This window comes from Haplochromis burtoni, unplaced genomic scaffold (assembly GCF_018398535.1).
Source record: "Haplochromis burtoni strain Fernald_Lab_line unplaced genomic scaffold, NCSU_Asbu1 Contig_41, whole genome shotgun sequence".
NCBI lineage: Eukaryota > Metazoa > Chordata > Actinopteri > Cichliformes > Cichlidae > Haplochromis > Haplochromis burtoni.
In genome coordinates this window covers 1,729,403-1,745,042 of record NW_024582402.1, presented here as the reverse complement: position 1 = coordinate 1,745,042, position 15,640 = coordinate 1,729,403, and the positions used below count along the sequence as shown (strand labels likewise).

Below are 15,640 nucleotides of genomic sequence, written 5' to 3'. Positions count from 1 at the left end.
GTAATATTAAATGAGCAAATGGTAAACTTATCATTACTCAATAGTCCACATTTTTGTCTGGGTTCAACCTCACCTCATGGTACAAACAGCATGAAATAGAAAAACTGAGGGGTAAAGTTTTTCTATTGACCTTTCCTGCTCAGCAATACTCAGTTGAGTAAGCCTATTTGTAGGCTGTGTAACTCTGTAGAGGTGTAACATGTGGACTAAAGTGAAAGTAAATTAAAGTGAACAAAGGATATTCAAAAGTCCTGTCCCTAATTGTACACTGTAGCGCTGTCAAAGTAACTGCTGTTTACTGCTAACAGGTATGTTTCCAGTAGAACAGAGGCATTGAAAAGAGGGAGGTTGGTATGAGAACTTGCCCTGAGAGCACAAGAGCTACAAAACTTTCAAAGAGAAATTGGGCAATGATATTAGCAATTACAGGTCTGCTGCAGCCGATCCCTCGTCTCCCTACTTGAACCTTCACTCAGGTTATTCAGGTACAGTCAAGAAGGACAGCACATCACGTTGCTCTTTCTTTCCATGTGTGTGTAGGAATATACATTACTGTGTGTACAGCCACATAGGTAATGCATATTCAGTTCAATTAAGTTCTGTTTTATTTATATAGAACCAAATCACAACAAAAGTTGCCTCAAGGTGCTATAAACTGTAAGCTACACACCCAACAATAATACAAAGAAAACAGAGAAAAACGCGATGACCAAGCCCTTAGGCGACAGTGGGAACGAAAAAGTCAGTTTTAGCAGAAAGAAACCTGCCACTTCTAATTTCATTGTACCTGTGACAACGACAATAATGACATTCTGATTCTGATTCCAGCAGAACCAGGCTCAGGGAGGGGCGGCCATCTGCTACCACCGGATGGGGGTGAGTAGGATAAAGGAGCCTCTGTGGAAGAGAGCCAGAGATTAATAATAACAAATAATTAAGCAGCCTACTCCTATTGCAGCATAACTAAGGGAGGATTCAGGGTCACCTGATCCAGCCCTAACTATATGCTTTAGAAAAAAAGAAAGTTTTAAACCTAATCTTGAAAGTAGAGATAATGTCTGTCTCCTGAATCCAAAGCTGGTTCCACAGAAGGGGCCAATAAAGAGAAGTTAATATACAAGAAATAAGCTCTCTTTTTCTAGTACCTGTCAATATTCTCACTGCAGCATTTTAGATGAATTCAATTTTCAGGGAATTTTCAGGACATCTTGATAATAACGAATTACAGTCCAGCCTAGAGGTATTAAATGCATGAACTAGTTTTTCAGCTTCACTCTGAGATAGGATTTTTCAAATTTTACAGATATTGCGCAAATGGCAGTCCTATTTGTTCAATATGTGCATTAAAGGACATATCCTGGTCAAAAATAACTCCAAGATTCCTATCAGTGTTTCTGGAGGCCAGATTAATGCCATCCAGAATGGACATCTGTCTAGAAACCGCATTTCTACGATTTTTAGGTCTTTATGTCTTTAAGACATTCCTGCAGTTTAACTAACTTGTGTGTGTTATCTGGCTTGATCGACAGATAGTCATATGAGCAACAACAATAACATAAAATGTACATTTAAAAAAAGTTACATTAACATAAAATAATTTGATTTTTTTTAAATAAAAGTTATGGCGCTGTTTATAAAAAATTAGTAATTTTGTAATTAAATAAAAGGCAGTGACAAACAAAAATAAACAAACAAAAAAAACGTGTTTAGTCTGGATATATACGAAATGAGATTTGGAGAGCTGGTGTTTGATGCACGGAGCAGGAAAACTGAGAACAGAGTGTTTCTCTGCGTTCACAGTCAGTGTTTATGGTTTCTAACCCTGCGGCAGCATGTGGGAAGAGAAGTTCCTTTTTTATTCCGACGTTGATGTGAACGCTTGTTATGACTAACTAGGCTTGGTATTAACAATGACAACTAACAGATTCGTTTATAAGACAGCTGTGCAGATGTGTCCGCAATATAACTAATCCCGAAATCCCGACTGATCATCGAGCATTCAGCGAGCAGGGAGTTATCAGTATGTGTAAGGGAAAGAAGTAGTCTAGTGGCAGATGGTATCCTTACATAAGCCAAATACGCTTGTGCAAGCGTTAAAAGCTGCCCTTCCAGTTTTATCAGGAAGGAAAAGTGTGCTTTGTGGGATGAACGGTTCAAAAGCAATTCAATGACTGAAGAGTACAGTTACAGTCTGCAGGTGTCTGCTTTTCTTTTTTCTTTTTCTTTCTTTCTTTCTTTCTTTCTTTCTTTCTTTCTTTCTTTCTTTCTTTTTAATTTCTAACACGTCTATGCACGGCGTGTCTGGTTTGACATGTTGCATAAGGTATCTTAAAGCAACTCTCTAGAAACAGTTCACTTGCGCTCCTCCAGGTTTTTTGCGAGCATGTCAAATGGAAAAATCAGAGACTTTGACGAAATCACGTCTTTTCTGGGCGACTACGGGCTCTTTCAAATTCTCGTTATGGTTCTGCTCAGTGTAAGTACAATGCCCGCAGGATACATGGGTGTAATTGTGGTTTTTGTTTCGGATACACCCGAACATTATTGCAGAAGCCCAAACAGCTCCTCGCGCAACGGCACAGAGTGGGAACAGGAGAATGGTTTCCATGACCGGGGCAGCTGGATGGGACTGGGCAGCTGCTCTCGATACAAGCTCAATGAAAACTGGACAGAAAAAGCAGCCGGCTTCAATGACACAGAACAGTGTTTGGACGGCTGGGTTTTCAGCACTGACAAATACACCACCACCATCGTTTCTGAGGTTCAGTACTGCCTAAATGATCACTGACAGTCAGCCTGTAGTACACGAATTGTTTCGTATGGCTGTGACATTAAAAGACTTCGAGAGCTAAAACATGTAAAAATTGCTTCATGCATTCGAAATAAACTCACTTTATTCTATTATTTTTATCTGAACGTAACCCGAATAACCATATTCTCTCCTTTTAACTGAAGTGGGATCTTGTGTGCGACAATGCATGGAAAGTCCCTTTCTCCACCTCTTTCTTCTTTGTGGGGGCACTTATTGGATCTTTTATTAGTGGACATCTATCAGACCGGTAAGTCTGTCATATAAAAATATGTAATCAACCTTTGTTTAAAAAACGTTAAGATAAGAAAAGGAGGCTGAAAGATATCGTGGCTTTAACAAGTAGCCTTTGTCTTTTTTTTCTTCACGAGGAAAGGTTAAAAAAGATTTTTTTCTTACCTGGGTGAATTGAAAAAACATAAAAAGCTTTTGATATATGATTACTAAAGTGACCTACAAATAAAACTAGTTGCTTTAAAGTTTTAGGAGGAGGGTTAAATTGTTTTCAGAACAGAGTTGTCCAGATAAGTCATGTAAAAATATTTAATACTGCAGTCTGAAAGATGGAGGAGTGTGGCTCAAAGAGGCTCCTAAATTTAGGTCTGTGTATTAAATGTGCATGTTCTTTTGTGTGAGTATGTATTTCCTGGCTGAAAACTATCAAGAGTGTATTTAGAACTCTGCAGGTTTGAGGTTGAAGCCTGCAGAGCTGTTTTCATGTCATCTGAGGCTTGTGTTTGTTTCCAGTTTGGATTCTATGATCCGCTTGTCTCAGCAAGTTGTTTGGTAAACGGATCAAAGATCTGGAAGCAGATATTCAGTCTAAATATCCAGGTAGTGGGCAACAGAGCAACATGTAGTAGTGTACGCACTACTGTGGTAGAAGGGAATCTTTTTCTTAGTTCATAACAAGCAGGCAAAGCTACAAGTAAAGATTGTCTCTTTCACTTTTAGTTATTGGTATTTGAGTTGTTTTTTTATTTAAAAATTTTTTTATATATATATATTTACATATGTATTATTTGATGAGCTGAAACCAAACAATTTTTAACAGTGGTGCTGACAGAAAACAATTAAAACCCATACCATCTGAGAGAATCAAAAAAATAGAGAGAAGTAAAACTGATAACCAGCCCAAACTCACTATGATACTGTTATGTTTTCATGACATTACATCTTTACATCTCTGTATTCCCTATTTCTTCATAACTTTTCTTACAGATTTGGTAGAAAGCCAGTATTTTTTTTCACTATGATCCTACAAACAGTCACCGCCTTGATCCAGGTCACCTCCGTCAGCTGGGTCATGTTCACTATCCTCAACTGTCTAAGAGGACTTGGCCAAATTTCCAATTTCATTGCATCACTCGTACTCGGTAAGACAGCCCATTTGCTTCTATCACACTTCAAGAAGTCTCGGCATGTATTCTCCAGGGCTGAAACAAAGTGTAGCGCAGAGCCATGCTTCTGTTCCTCAGTGTGGCAGTGGTTCAAAACCCATTGAAAGGTTGTGCTGTACCAATTCATTTTGGGTCTTAAAAACCTGGTTGTATTGTGTTGAGGCAGTTTAAAGAAGCATTAATCACTATTTCTTGTCTTTTTGTTAAACATATCACATTTACCTAACACAGAGGAGACACACGTTTCTAGTAGGGTTACATCATCCAGCGTAAAAAAAAAATTGTGCCAAACACGTTGATCCTTCCGCTGTGGTGACATTTTATAAATAAAAGGTCAGCCAATAGAAGCTTTCATGTGAACGAGCAGAATTAAAGTCTACATAAAAGTTTCTTTAACCCCGAGAGGTCTAATCAGCATCTGTGGTGATCCTAACCATAATTTATTATATTATTTAATTTCTTCTGACTATGATTGCCGACTCCTGTTTGTCTGAACAAAGCTGTATTTTTCAGCTCCAGAGGTATCTCCATGAAATCAGATAAAGTGCCTCAAGCATTGAAGGAGCATCCTTTTGATCTAAGGCTGTGCTCCTTGAAAGAAAGGCGTTTTGGCTTTTTGTAGCTTACTTTTCATCTTCAAGGCTCTAGGCTAAAGTAAAATACTCCTTTAAACCATTGTCTCAGAAAACCAATCCTCTCATGTTTCCTTACATTAAAGCCCAATCCTTCATCTTTGTCTTGTCCAGGTTCTGAAATGCTGAGTAAGTCTGCCAGGGTGACCTACATTCTGCTGGGACACAGTCTTGGGTTTGGCTTTGGTTATGCCTTATTGCCCCTCTTTGCTTACTTCATACGTGGCTGGAGGATGCTGCTGGTTGCTGCTGCCCTCCCAGGCTTCCTATTTATTCCAACGTGGTGGTAAATCTAATGGATGATGATTCATGTAACCAGTGCACAGAGAATTTTATTAGGACTTTGTGCACCCCTGCATTTCAGTGCATTAATCCGATATTAGCAATGCAATTTTAGAGAAACATGTCAGTATTCGGGTTTTAGCATTCAGTTAAAGGTTACGTAAAAAATCTGAATGGTGAAAGATTTTACCATGATATTATTGTAAGTGCTATTGGCTGTTTTTAAAAACAAAACAAAACAAAACATAAGCGTCTCTTGGGTTAACTCTAATAAAACATATATAATATTGTGGTCTGATGAAAATGACCAGAGCAGCTGGAGCTGATACAATGACATAGCTAACTCACATAACTGCTGTTTATATTTGTGGTGTTCACGACATGCCCAGCCTTGTCAATAAGTAGCTATAGGTTCCTGTTAAACAAAACTGGAAAACTGAGTCCACAGTTACTTGTTAAACTCAATTTCCATGTGATGCTGCATGTGGATGTCTCATAACAGCAACTTTGCTTCTTGTTATGAAAAGTATAAAACATATTCACATACATTATAGAAATATTTGATTAGCGAGTGGAGACCAACAGACGTGTTACAGCAGGCAACATCAAAATTTGTGCATGTACTATTTGGATTCACTGTGAAAGTAACTCTGGAACGTTTGATGAATGCAGAGTTAGAACAGAAGTTAGTCAATGCCTGCAAGATAATGTTTTTGTTTAGTCAGATACATTACATGCACATATTCTGTCACTCAGCGTAAAGAATTAGAATATTTTTTATTTATCCTTCAATCTAACCAGCCAAGCTAAACGAATCTATTTTTTTGGTTTTATTTGTCTTTGTGTTAATATATAACATAAAAAACTGTTCAAGTGCAAGTTGCATCAAAGCAAACCAGAAGATTTATGAAATAATGCCCTTTAGGCAGGCAAGGCCAAATTAGGAAAATTTGAAAATAACCTATCAGCACAATCATGTCATGCCAACTGTCAGGCACGGTGGTGGAGGGTGGTGATTTGAGTTTGTTTTACAGCCACAGGATTTGGGCACCTTGCAATCACTAGGCCGACCATGAACACCTCTGTATACCAAAGTATTGTTAAGTCAGATGTGAAGCCAACTGTCGGACAGATAAAGCTTCATCCAAATTGTGTCATGTAACAGGACAATGATTGAAGCCACAGCAGCAAATCTGCAACAGAATGGGTGAAAAACAAAAGAATCAAGGTGTTGCAGTGGCCCAGTCAAAGTCCAGATCTCACCCTGACTGAAATGCTGTGGCAAAACCTTAAAAGAGCAAATAAACGAATGCCCACAAACTGCAATGAACTGAAGCAACATTGTAAAAAAGAGTGGGTCAAAGTTCCTTCACAGCGATATGAGAGACCCATAAAGTCATGCAGAAAACTTTTACTTCAAGTTATTGCTGCTAAAGGTGGTTCTACAAGCTACTGAATCACACGTTGTACTTAGTTTCCCAAAGGACTGCTTAGAGTGAAAACAAGTGAAAAATATCTTTTTGACACAATTGTATATATACTGGAGGAGTGTCCACCACACAGACAGAGAGAGAGAAAACAACAACGGGTCCAACCCACTACAGGATCTAAATAAACAGGAATAATGAAATAAAACAGATTAATGAACTTAATTAATAAACCTCAGAATTGTTCCTCATATATATTCTGACATGTAGATTTAGTTACATCTGGTATCACACAGTACATCAAATACGTACATTACTGAACTGGCGTTACTGAAAACTGTCATGCTGTCAAATCCACTGAGGGTTTTGCTGAGTGATGCAATAAGTCTTTTGTTTTCTTTTAGAAACCAGAATGGCACACACATAAAACAAAGTCCAGCCTCACTATCCTTTTTACGAGCGCATGAAACTAATTTCTCAAAAGCAAAGTTCACTCACGATCAGTTCAGACAAGATAACACTGTTGTCAGTCAGCCTGGACGACATTTGGGTGACAGTTGTGATAGATAACACGTGTTTTCACTGAATCTGGAAAAATCTTGTTTTGAGGTGCATGTTTTGCTACACGCTTTTCACTGCTCTTGTGTGTGCAGCTTGATTCCTGAGTCGCCTCGTTGGCTTTTGCAGAAAGGTCGAGTGGAGGAGGCTGAGCTTGTCATACGTAAGGCTGCCCAGTGGAACAGAGTCCCCGCCCCTGAGGTCATATTCAGAGCTGGGGATTGCTTGGAGCTCATGGTATCATTTTTTTTTTATTTCCTTGAGCTATGAAAGCCATTGTGCTCCAGTATAAAATATAACTTAAATTGTAGAAATCACACAATACTTTTCCACCATGCAATCTGAAATTATTATATATTCAATGTGGACAGACGACTTTGCTCTATAATGTTCTGTTTCTTTCTGTGTCTAATTCAGCAAAATAAAGATGAAGAACAGCAGACATACACTTACATGGACTTGATGCGCACCCATAACATAAGGAACATAACAATTTTAGGTGTTTTCATATGGTAATGGGCTTTCCGGAAACATACAGTAATGCCAGATATTGTGTTGCATGTTGTAGTAGCAATAATTATGCTGTCTAATGTAAAACAAACTTGTATTGCTGAGTCTTGATTATGCTTTTTTTGCAGGATCTCTGTGGCCATGGTCTACTATGGGCTCTCTCTCAATAGCAGCAACCTGCATGGAAACATCTACCTCAACTGCTTCATTTCTGCAGCCATTGACATTGTTGTGTATGTAGCCACCTGGCTTCTGATTGATAGGGCTCCACGGCCCACTTTACTCTTCACCACGCTGATGTTCTGCGGTATCATGCTTCTGGTTATAAAGCTGGTTCCTGAAGGTATGTGTACAATATTAGCAGTGCCAGGAATTAACTAGAACACTCGGTAGATTAGCACATTGTTTAAACTTTTTCTAATCACTGCCTTTTTCTTTCCAGACATGCCCATCATGGTCCAGGTGTTGGCTTTGGTGGGAAAGACCGGTGTATCTGCTGCTTACTGCTTTATCTACGTGTTTTTCACTGAGCTGATGCCCACTGTGGTCAGGAACATGGGCTTGGGGATCTGCGCCACAGCTGCACGAATAGGAGCTATCATATGTCCTTATTTACTTTACATGGGTAAGTGTGCTTTCTTTTTGTTTTTCGGTCAGAGAGCTTAGGGGAGGTGCATGGGCATCAAAGCTGAAGCAACAATATCCATGTTCGGGGCTAATCTGGCATTTTAGTATTTCAGTTAGTGTTTCACTTTGATAACAGGGGCAGTGGTTAGCATTGCTGGCTCACAGCGAGAAGAGTTATATCCATGTTAGGGCATTTCTGTGTGGAGTCGGTACATTTTCCTCATGTGTGGGTAGTCTGGCTCATTCGTACAGTCTATAGACATGTGTGGGGTTAGGCTAACTAGATGTGAAGCATCTATGGTTGTCTGTCTCACCCTATGATAATTAAGTCTCCCAGCAACCCTAAAACAGATAAGCAGAAGAAACTGGATGGATGGACTTTGATTGGACAGCCTAACATTGCATCCTGGTTTGATCATGATTTCTGTAATAGGTTTGCAGTTCATGAGCCTGAGTGAAGGAAGCCATGACAACAGAATTGACCTTAATGTGTAAAATCAACAGAGACCACTTTCAAATGACAAAGTCCACTTTAGGATTGATGGTTTAATAAATAACACTATACATGCAGTTATTATCAGAGGCCTCATCCTCATTTCTACTGTGACCTAGAGTTGTCATGTGTGATTTAAGTGGTTTGATTAAGGAAGTCTGTTTTCCACCTCTCTTGAAATTATTTTTAGTTGGTTACAATTTTGTATATTCATTTCCCCAATGGTTTTCTCATCTTCTCTGGACTCTGTATATCTTTTTATTTCTGAAATACATCTTGGTAACCTGACCTCCTTCCATTATTGTGTACAAGAGAATGTGCTAACACCATTTTTCCCTTTTTCCGTTTTGTTTTTTTGTTGCCAGTATATTGCTTTATTGATCTGGTTTTAAATGTATTTGTAAATGTTGTAATATAATTCTTAATGCTTGTGTATTGTGCACATCTTCATGATGTGGAAATCCTTTTAACAGTGAAAAGATCTCTCATCGTTCCATTTTAAATGCCTTTTATTTTTCTTGCAGGTCTATACAGCAAGATCCTTCCCTACATCATTTTTGGCACAGCCAGTATTATGGCTGCTGCCATTAGCATGTTGTTGCCAGACACCAGAAACAGCAAACTCCCTGACCTTCTCATCCAGACCAAACACATCAGACGGTATGCTGTTGATGGACGTACCGAGTTCAGATTTCCCTTTTTTTTTTAATGGCGTAATGTTTGTGGATGGGAGTACACTATAACCATGACCTGAAATTAAAGGATCCGGCTTTTGATAATAATTCTGTTACTAATGTATTTGTATTATGCAGTATATATAAACACACTGGCTCGCATCAGAAACATTTTAATTAAAAGGAGCAAAAATTCTTCAGAGCCAACTGAATCACAGCATTTTTTGTGTGTGTGTGTATTTTAGCCATTCTTATTTATCTGTTCATTCTGCCTTCATTTCTCTTTATATCTTTAAGCTTCTCCTGCTGTTCAAAGGAAGCTCTTTCAACCCGACCTGATGCAACTGAAGGCTTCAAAGAAGTGAACTAGAGTGCCATCTACTGAAAGGAAATCACACAGCAAGTGTGGAAGGACCACATGCATTTGAAAATGAACTACATGTATCGTTAGCTTTAAGATGTGTCTGTAGGACTGTGAGAGGTTAATCTGAAGAAAGTTAACTGAGCTTCTTTGTTCTTGTCATGCAGAATTAGTGATATACTTAAATTCCTGGGTTTACACTTTCTCCATCCAGAGTCTTAAATGGTGCTTTTGTTTTTGGCCTACTTGATTGTTCGTCTGTTTGTTTTTCAGAATGTATTTTTATGCACTCTTGTATTTACAACATTTATTAAAATAAACTGCATCTCACAATGACGTAGACAAAAAATAAATTGTGTAGATGGTTTTGAAATAGATTTGCCTAATTTGATAAGTCTTCATGTCTGTCCAGTTTTTGCTGATTTAGAAAAACACCCCTCATTTGATTATATTGTGCTAGGAAACTCAGATTTATTGAAACGTGTGTAAAAATACATTCGGAATACAAAAATAGTTTGCACAATTCTAAAGAGCCTGAAAGTGGTATCACCCTTATTTTTCAGTATGTCCTGAACTCTTTTAAGTTTTCTTAGGAATAGTTCTCCAGGGTTCTTGAACAATATTCAAGCTCTTCTGTTTTGTTTGTTGGCTGTATTTTGTTCTGTTCCCAGTGTTGTGGTCCAGATTCTGATGAGGCAAATCCATCACTTCCAGTGTTCCACTAAAGACATGATTTTCAGATTGTGTTCATTTGTTTCTTCAATTGTTTTTCTCTGAAGAACACACTGCACACCATGATGACATGTTGTGTTTGAGCTAATAGCTCTTACAATGTGTAGACACTACACTGGTTTCAAAGTGGTGTTTTTTGCTTCCATAATTCATAGGTCAGTGTTAAATGGCTTAATACCATAAAACAGATACATAGTCTTCTGAAAATGGTCAGGTACAACAACTTGGCCAAACCTGAGTGAAAAATCAACCAATGTCCAAAGAAAAAACAGAGGGTCTTTCGAAAGTCTGGAGAATTATTGCCCATGACAACTTAAAAAAATAATAAAAAATAAATAAATGCAAGAAAGGCTGGCAGTGTGGAAGGATGAAATAAAGAAATGAAGGCTGGCTTGAGACCTTCGCACGGTAATGTACATTGCTAATCCGAGAAAGAAGCGCAGTCACAATAGAAAGTCTCAGGCCTCCGTTTTGTGCTTCAGGTGAATGGATGAATTGTTAGCCAATCAAACAGGCAGCTTGGAAGGCTATAGATCCGAAAGACTTTCAAGCAGTACCATCAGCTTCACGATTATTTATTTATATAAATAAATATTTGAAAAGCCTGCATTCCGGATAGTGTTCTAAAGAAATAAGTGTTATTAGTGCCTTCAAAGATAGATCCATATGTCTTTGAAGGCAGGTTAACAAATAGAAAGAACTTTAAATCTTTTGTTTTTTATTATTTTACAATATTTTTTACAACTTTGTTATTTCCCATTTTACAAAACAAAAGGCCCTCACAGCATGTATTCGCTAAAGTCCTTTGTACAAAAGGTTGCACGTTTTAAAAAATGTAATGTAAACACACAAGTAGAGCGATAAAATAAAATACGTTTTATAAAAATCGAATTAAATTTAAATGATCAAATAACGAGACTAATTTACGGGTTTTGTTTAATTATTTTTATTTTTCCTTTTTTACTAAAGAGTTTCATTTCATTCGGCCATCTGTTTACGTATGCTTTGGTATCTGTTGGAAGCATTAAGTATCTATATAAGTCAGCGTTCATACCGTCGATGGTTCATACTGCTGCTCGCGCAGCTGTCTAAAATATCGCGAGATTGCTACTCTGGACTACTTAAGGCTCAGTCTTGACTGCACCGCGCCCCCGTGATCATCCCTGCTGAAGACACTAGACCCCGGTGTCTACAGCAATAACACACCTACCCCGCTGAAAGAAGATATTGGGATAAAACAGCCAGTTAAGCTAATGTTTCTAACTTAAACAAAGGGGGAAGTCACCGGAAGAAAAGTGAACAAACATCCGCTTGCTTTCGACTCGCGTGAAATGTGCGGCTGTCACGCAACAGCTAGCAGATGAAGTTAGTTAGATAGCTAGCTAACGTGTATGTGCTGATAGTTATGGCTTTAGCTTTGAAAATCTTTTTTTTGCCTTTACGTTGTAGCTAGTTAATCCTCGATTAATTGGACATTTACATTTTGGTGCAAGTGCGGTGACCATTATGCTAGTTGTCGTGCTACGTCTACTCATCTAACACTAACCTAGCTAGCTAAGACTGGTGTTATATTACCGTATTTGTATTCATAATTTGATGTGTCGCTCTTGTAGTAAATTAGAGCTGAGTCACAGGTTAAGCCGGCGTTGATTTGAAGACACAAATTAAGTAAGTTTAGCCAGGTTAACTGTCCTACCTGGTAACAGCTAAACAGAAAACGTCAAGTAGATAGCATCTAGTCTACAAGACAGTGTTTGTCTATTATCTAACCTCCCAAAGTTGCACGTGCTAATCACAGGCCCCTTACCTTGTCAGCAATTTCTAAATCATATAGATTACAGGATCTTATCATCTGTAGCTGTAGAGGAAAGTGTCACTCAGTCCAAGTTCATATTTTACCCTCAAATAAACATGGCTCCTAAAAAGAGACCAGTGCCCTTAAACATTGCTCCTGCTAGTGATGGATTATCCACCTCCATGAATACAGAGATTACATCTGAGTAAGTTGACCTGCTGAGTTAAAATTTTGCAGTTGTTTGAAAATATGTTATTCTAAACTGTGTCTTAATTTTATCAGGGCCAATTTAGAAGCGCTGAAGAAAATACTGGAGGAGCTGGACCTGGATGAACAACAAAAGAAAAGATTAGAAGCTTTCCTTACCCAGAAGGCCAAGGTTGGCGAGCTGAAAGATGATGACTTCCATCGTATCTGCGAGCTGGGTGCAGGCAACGGAGGAGTGGTCAACAAGGAGTGCCACAAACCTTCAGGCATAATCATGGCCAGAAAAGTGAGCTTTTGCAATTATAAAACAAAAAGCTGCTGGGTCTTTTATACTTGAGTTGATCTTTCTGGTATTAGTGTTCACCCTTTGATACCCATTTAATATAACACCTTTCTTCTGTTTTTAGCTCATACATTTAGAAATAAAACCTGCAATAAGAAACCAGATCATCAGAGAGCTTCAGGTACTACATGAGTGTAATTCTCCCTACATTGTGGGTTTCTATGGAGCTTTTTACAGCGATGGAGAAATCAGCATCTGCATGGAACACATGGTAAGAGTTAAAAAAATTGTATTCCAGTAGTGTTTTGATCCCAACAAAGATAACATCTTTTCTCTTATCTGTTGCTGAAGATTTATAGAGGACAACTGGATTAAAAAGTGTTTTTTACCCAAACAATCAAATGATGTTGTCTAAAATCCCTATCCATTTTGCCCAATGTCTTTGTAATTGAATTAATCTGGTGGGTGTGGGTGTGTGTATATGCGTGTATGCATATGCAGCAGTAATTTGTTGGAAGTGGGTTAATGAGGTACACAAACTGTGTTAATTCTTTACAGTATACACAAAAAGGATAGAATAATCTAGCCAGTCACTGGCTACATTAGTCGCCTTGAGTTCTTCTTTGCACCTGACAGTGCCTTCTTCCTTGTCCCAAGATATACACTCTCCATCTGATATACTTGTTCCTAATCCTGCCAATTCTTGCCACTCTCAATGTACATCTCAGTTCAATCTTCAATTGAATTCCACCTCATTTTCATCATCAGCCCCTTACAGACGCAGGTCTGTTATTACTTTTGCGTAACTGTTTTTAAGAATCAATCTGTTGGCATTTTCATTTACTTTCTGAATAGGGTCTTTCTGAATAAGGTCTTCAGGCTGCCTTCTGTTATTTTAGCACTCGTATCACAAGTTGCTGTAATCTCTCTGATGTAGGATGGTGGCTCTCTGGACCAGGTGATGAAAGAAGCAAAGCGGATTCCTGAAGAGATTCTGGGCAAAGTCAGCATTGCTGTAAGTATATTATTTTTTGCTGTCATGTTCTAATGTGGTAGTAAGTGGTAGACATTAATGAAACAATGTAGTGTTTTAATTTAATTAATTGAGGTGTTTAAAAACAAACAAACAACCAAACAATCACGTTCTGTCATAGTCATGTTATGATTTGTATTGAGATTAGGATCAAAATAACCATACTTGCTTTGCACAAGTGCATCTAAACACTTGTCACTCTTAGTTCAGGATGAGTTCTGTCATATTGTTTTCTGTAGCATCAAGCCTGTTTAGCGTCATTGACTTCCTTAATTTTTCTCCGCTTTGAAACAGGTTTTGAGAGGCCTTGCCTACCTAAGAGAAAAACATCAAATCATGCATAGAGGTATCAGCATTTTCATTGCGTTTATGATTGTATCTTGAATAAGTGAGTTTCATCTGCAAGTATGATGTGGAGCAGTTTCTATTTACAGCCTAGTTTGATCTCAAGTGGGCCAGATCAGTAAAAGAACTTCATAATAACATCTTACACGCACACAACGATCATTATAGTATGTTTGTTCCCAACTCCTTCTAGACCCCGTTCACTATTAAACTGAATTAAACTTGATATATAAATTTTTTGGAACTAAACTATAGTGTTTTACTCTTTTTGACTGAAACAAGTTGTTGGGATAGTAATATTTTCCATACAGATTCATTTGGGTATTAAAACTTTCATCATTTTTCCCAGAAAAGCAGTGTGGCTTGTTGAAAAAAAATGAGGATATTTATGATTTTACTACAACTTTGACACTTTGCAAAGCCATCCAGAGAAGGGCTGGACCATATCATACCATTCACGGTAATACCGGTGTAATGTTGGGCAACGATAAGAAAATGAAATATCGCGATGAATATGGATAAAACGCGCATGCGCAGTGCCTTTGTTTTCATACGCACATGGCGGCGATGGAGAATGAGAAGGGCGAAAGCCAATCGTTGAATGAAACGGATGAACCAGAATTGGTTTGTAAAAATGTTGCAACTTCAGTGGTGAAACTGGTTTAGCTTTCGTCCGTCAGATACAGAACAAAACACTATTTTCGGTAGAGCATGCTAGCTGGCCGTCGTTATTACCGTGTTTTTTGGAAAATACGGCACACTTAAAATCAATCCTTTGATTTTTCTGAAAATTGACAGATCCCCTTATAATCCCGTGTGCCTTCTGTATGAATTCTGGTTGTTTTTACTGACCTCGAAACGATTTTATGTGGTACACGGCGCTCAAAAATCTGTCAAATGTTTTAGTACGACTTTGGTAAGCCATGAACCCGCACCGCTTGATGGATTGTCGGACCATTACGGCTATCGTAGGCAGGCGCCTCGCAGAGTGATACGTACTGTCCTTCAACATAATAGAGATTGACAGACCACGTGACTTTCGCGCATTGCATGCCGGGAACTCGTGGCAAAATAATCCAAGTACCTGCATCAAATGCAAGCATTTGTAGCACCGCAAAACGTTCATTCTTCGGTTCCAATAAATTCTTGCTTTTTCTTTGCCCCCCAAAAAGGTATGTACAAAACGAAGGAGAACAATGCCGGTCCGTACAAAGACAGACTTGATGAAAAGTCAAAGAAAAGATACGAGGAAAAAAATCAAACCAGTGAAAGGGTTAGACCCTTACGAGCACACAGAGGAACAAAATACGTTAGCGTGCTGCCCAACTTTCACCACGCTCATATTTATAATTATACGGTTCTTGGAGTGAGTGCATACACTCATGAAGTTTAGTAACTTCAGGTCACTGCAACAAGCCCAGGTACAGTTTACCGACGGATGGGTACAGGACCTTGAAATGCACCGTGTAGAA

At 38.4% G+C, this 15,640-nt stretch overlaps 2 protein-coding genes across 4 annotated transcripts in view; both read left to right on the top strand.

Annotated features, from left to right (window-relative positions):
• The first annotated feature begins 2,124 nt into the window (after positions 1-2,124).
• On the top strand, positions 2,125-11,113 carry LOC102305655 (solute carrier family 22 member 5). Of its 3 annotated transcripts, XM_005920513.2 has the most exons (11): positions 2,125-2,197; positions 2,551-2,761; positions 2,956-3,059; positions 4,031-4,185; positions 4,956-5,127; positions 7,204-7,345; positions 7,526-7,620; positions 7,747-7,961; positions 8,061-8,243; positions 9,263-9,398; positions 9,710-11,109. In XM_005920513.2, the coding sequence occupies exons 2-11, from the start codon at positions 2,624-2,626 to the stop codon at positions 9,780-9,782; spliced, it is 1,413 nt and encodes a 470-aa protein (XP_005920575.1). In that variant the 5' UTR covers positions 2,125-2,197; positions 2,551-2,623; the 3' UTR covers positions 9,783-11,109. The 3 variants fall into 3 exon arrangements, with proteins under 3 accessions (XP_005920575.1, XP_005920574.1, XP_042075951.1); XM_005920512.2 differs by lacking the exon at positions 2,125-2,197 and having other exon boundaries at positions 2,223-2,761; XM_042220017.1 differs by lacking the exon at positions 2,125-2,197 and having other exon boundaries at positions 2,655-2,857; positions 2,956-4,185; positions 9,710-11,113.
• A 501-nt stretch (positions 11,114-11,614) lies between these two features.
• map2k2b (mitogen-activated protein kinase kinase 2b) overlaps positions 11,615-15,640 on the top strand; it is a 7,762-nt gene continuing 3,736 nt past the window's right edge. Inside the window, exons 1-5 of the mRNA XM_005920514.3 lie at positions 11,615-12,505; positions 12,583-12,793; positions 12,915-13,061; positions 13,728-13,805; positions 14,118-14,169. Of these exons, the coding sequence (XP_005920576.1) occupies positions 12,417-12,505; positions 12,583-12,793; positions 12,915-13,061; positions 13,728-13,805; positions 14,118-14,169 (577 nt within the window). The 5' untranslated portion in view covers positions 11,615-12,416. The remainder of the gene's footprint in view (positions 12,506-12,582; positions 12,794-12,914; positions 13,062-13,727; positions 13,806-14,117; positions 14,170-15,640) is intronic.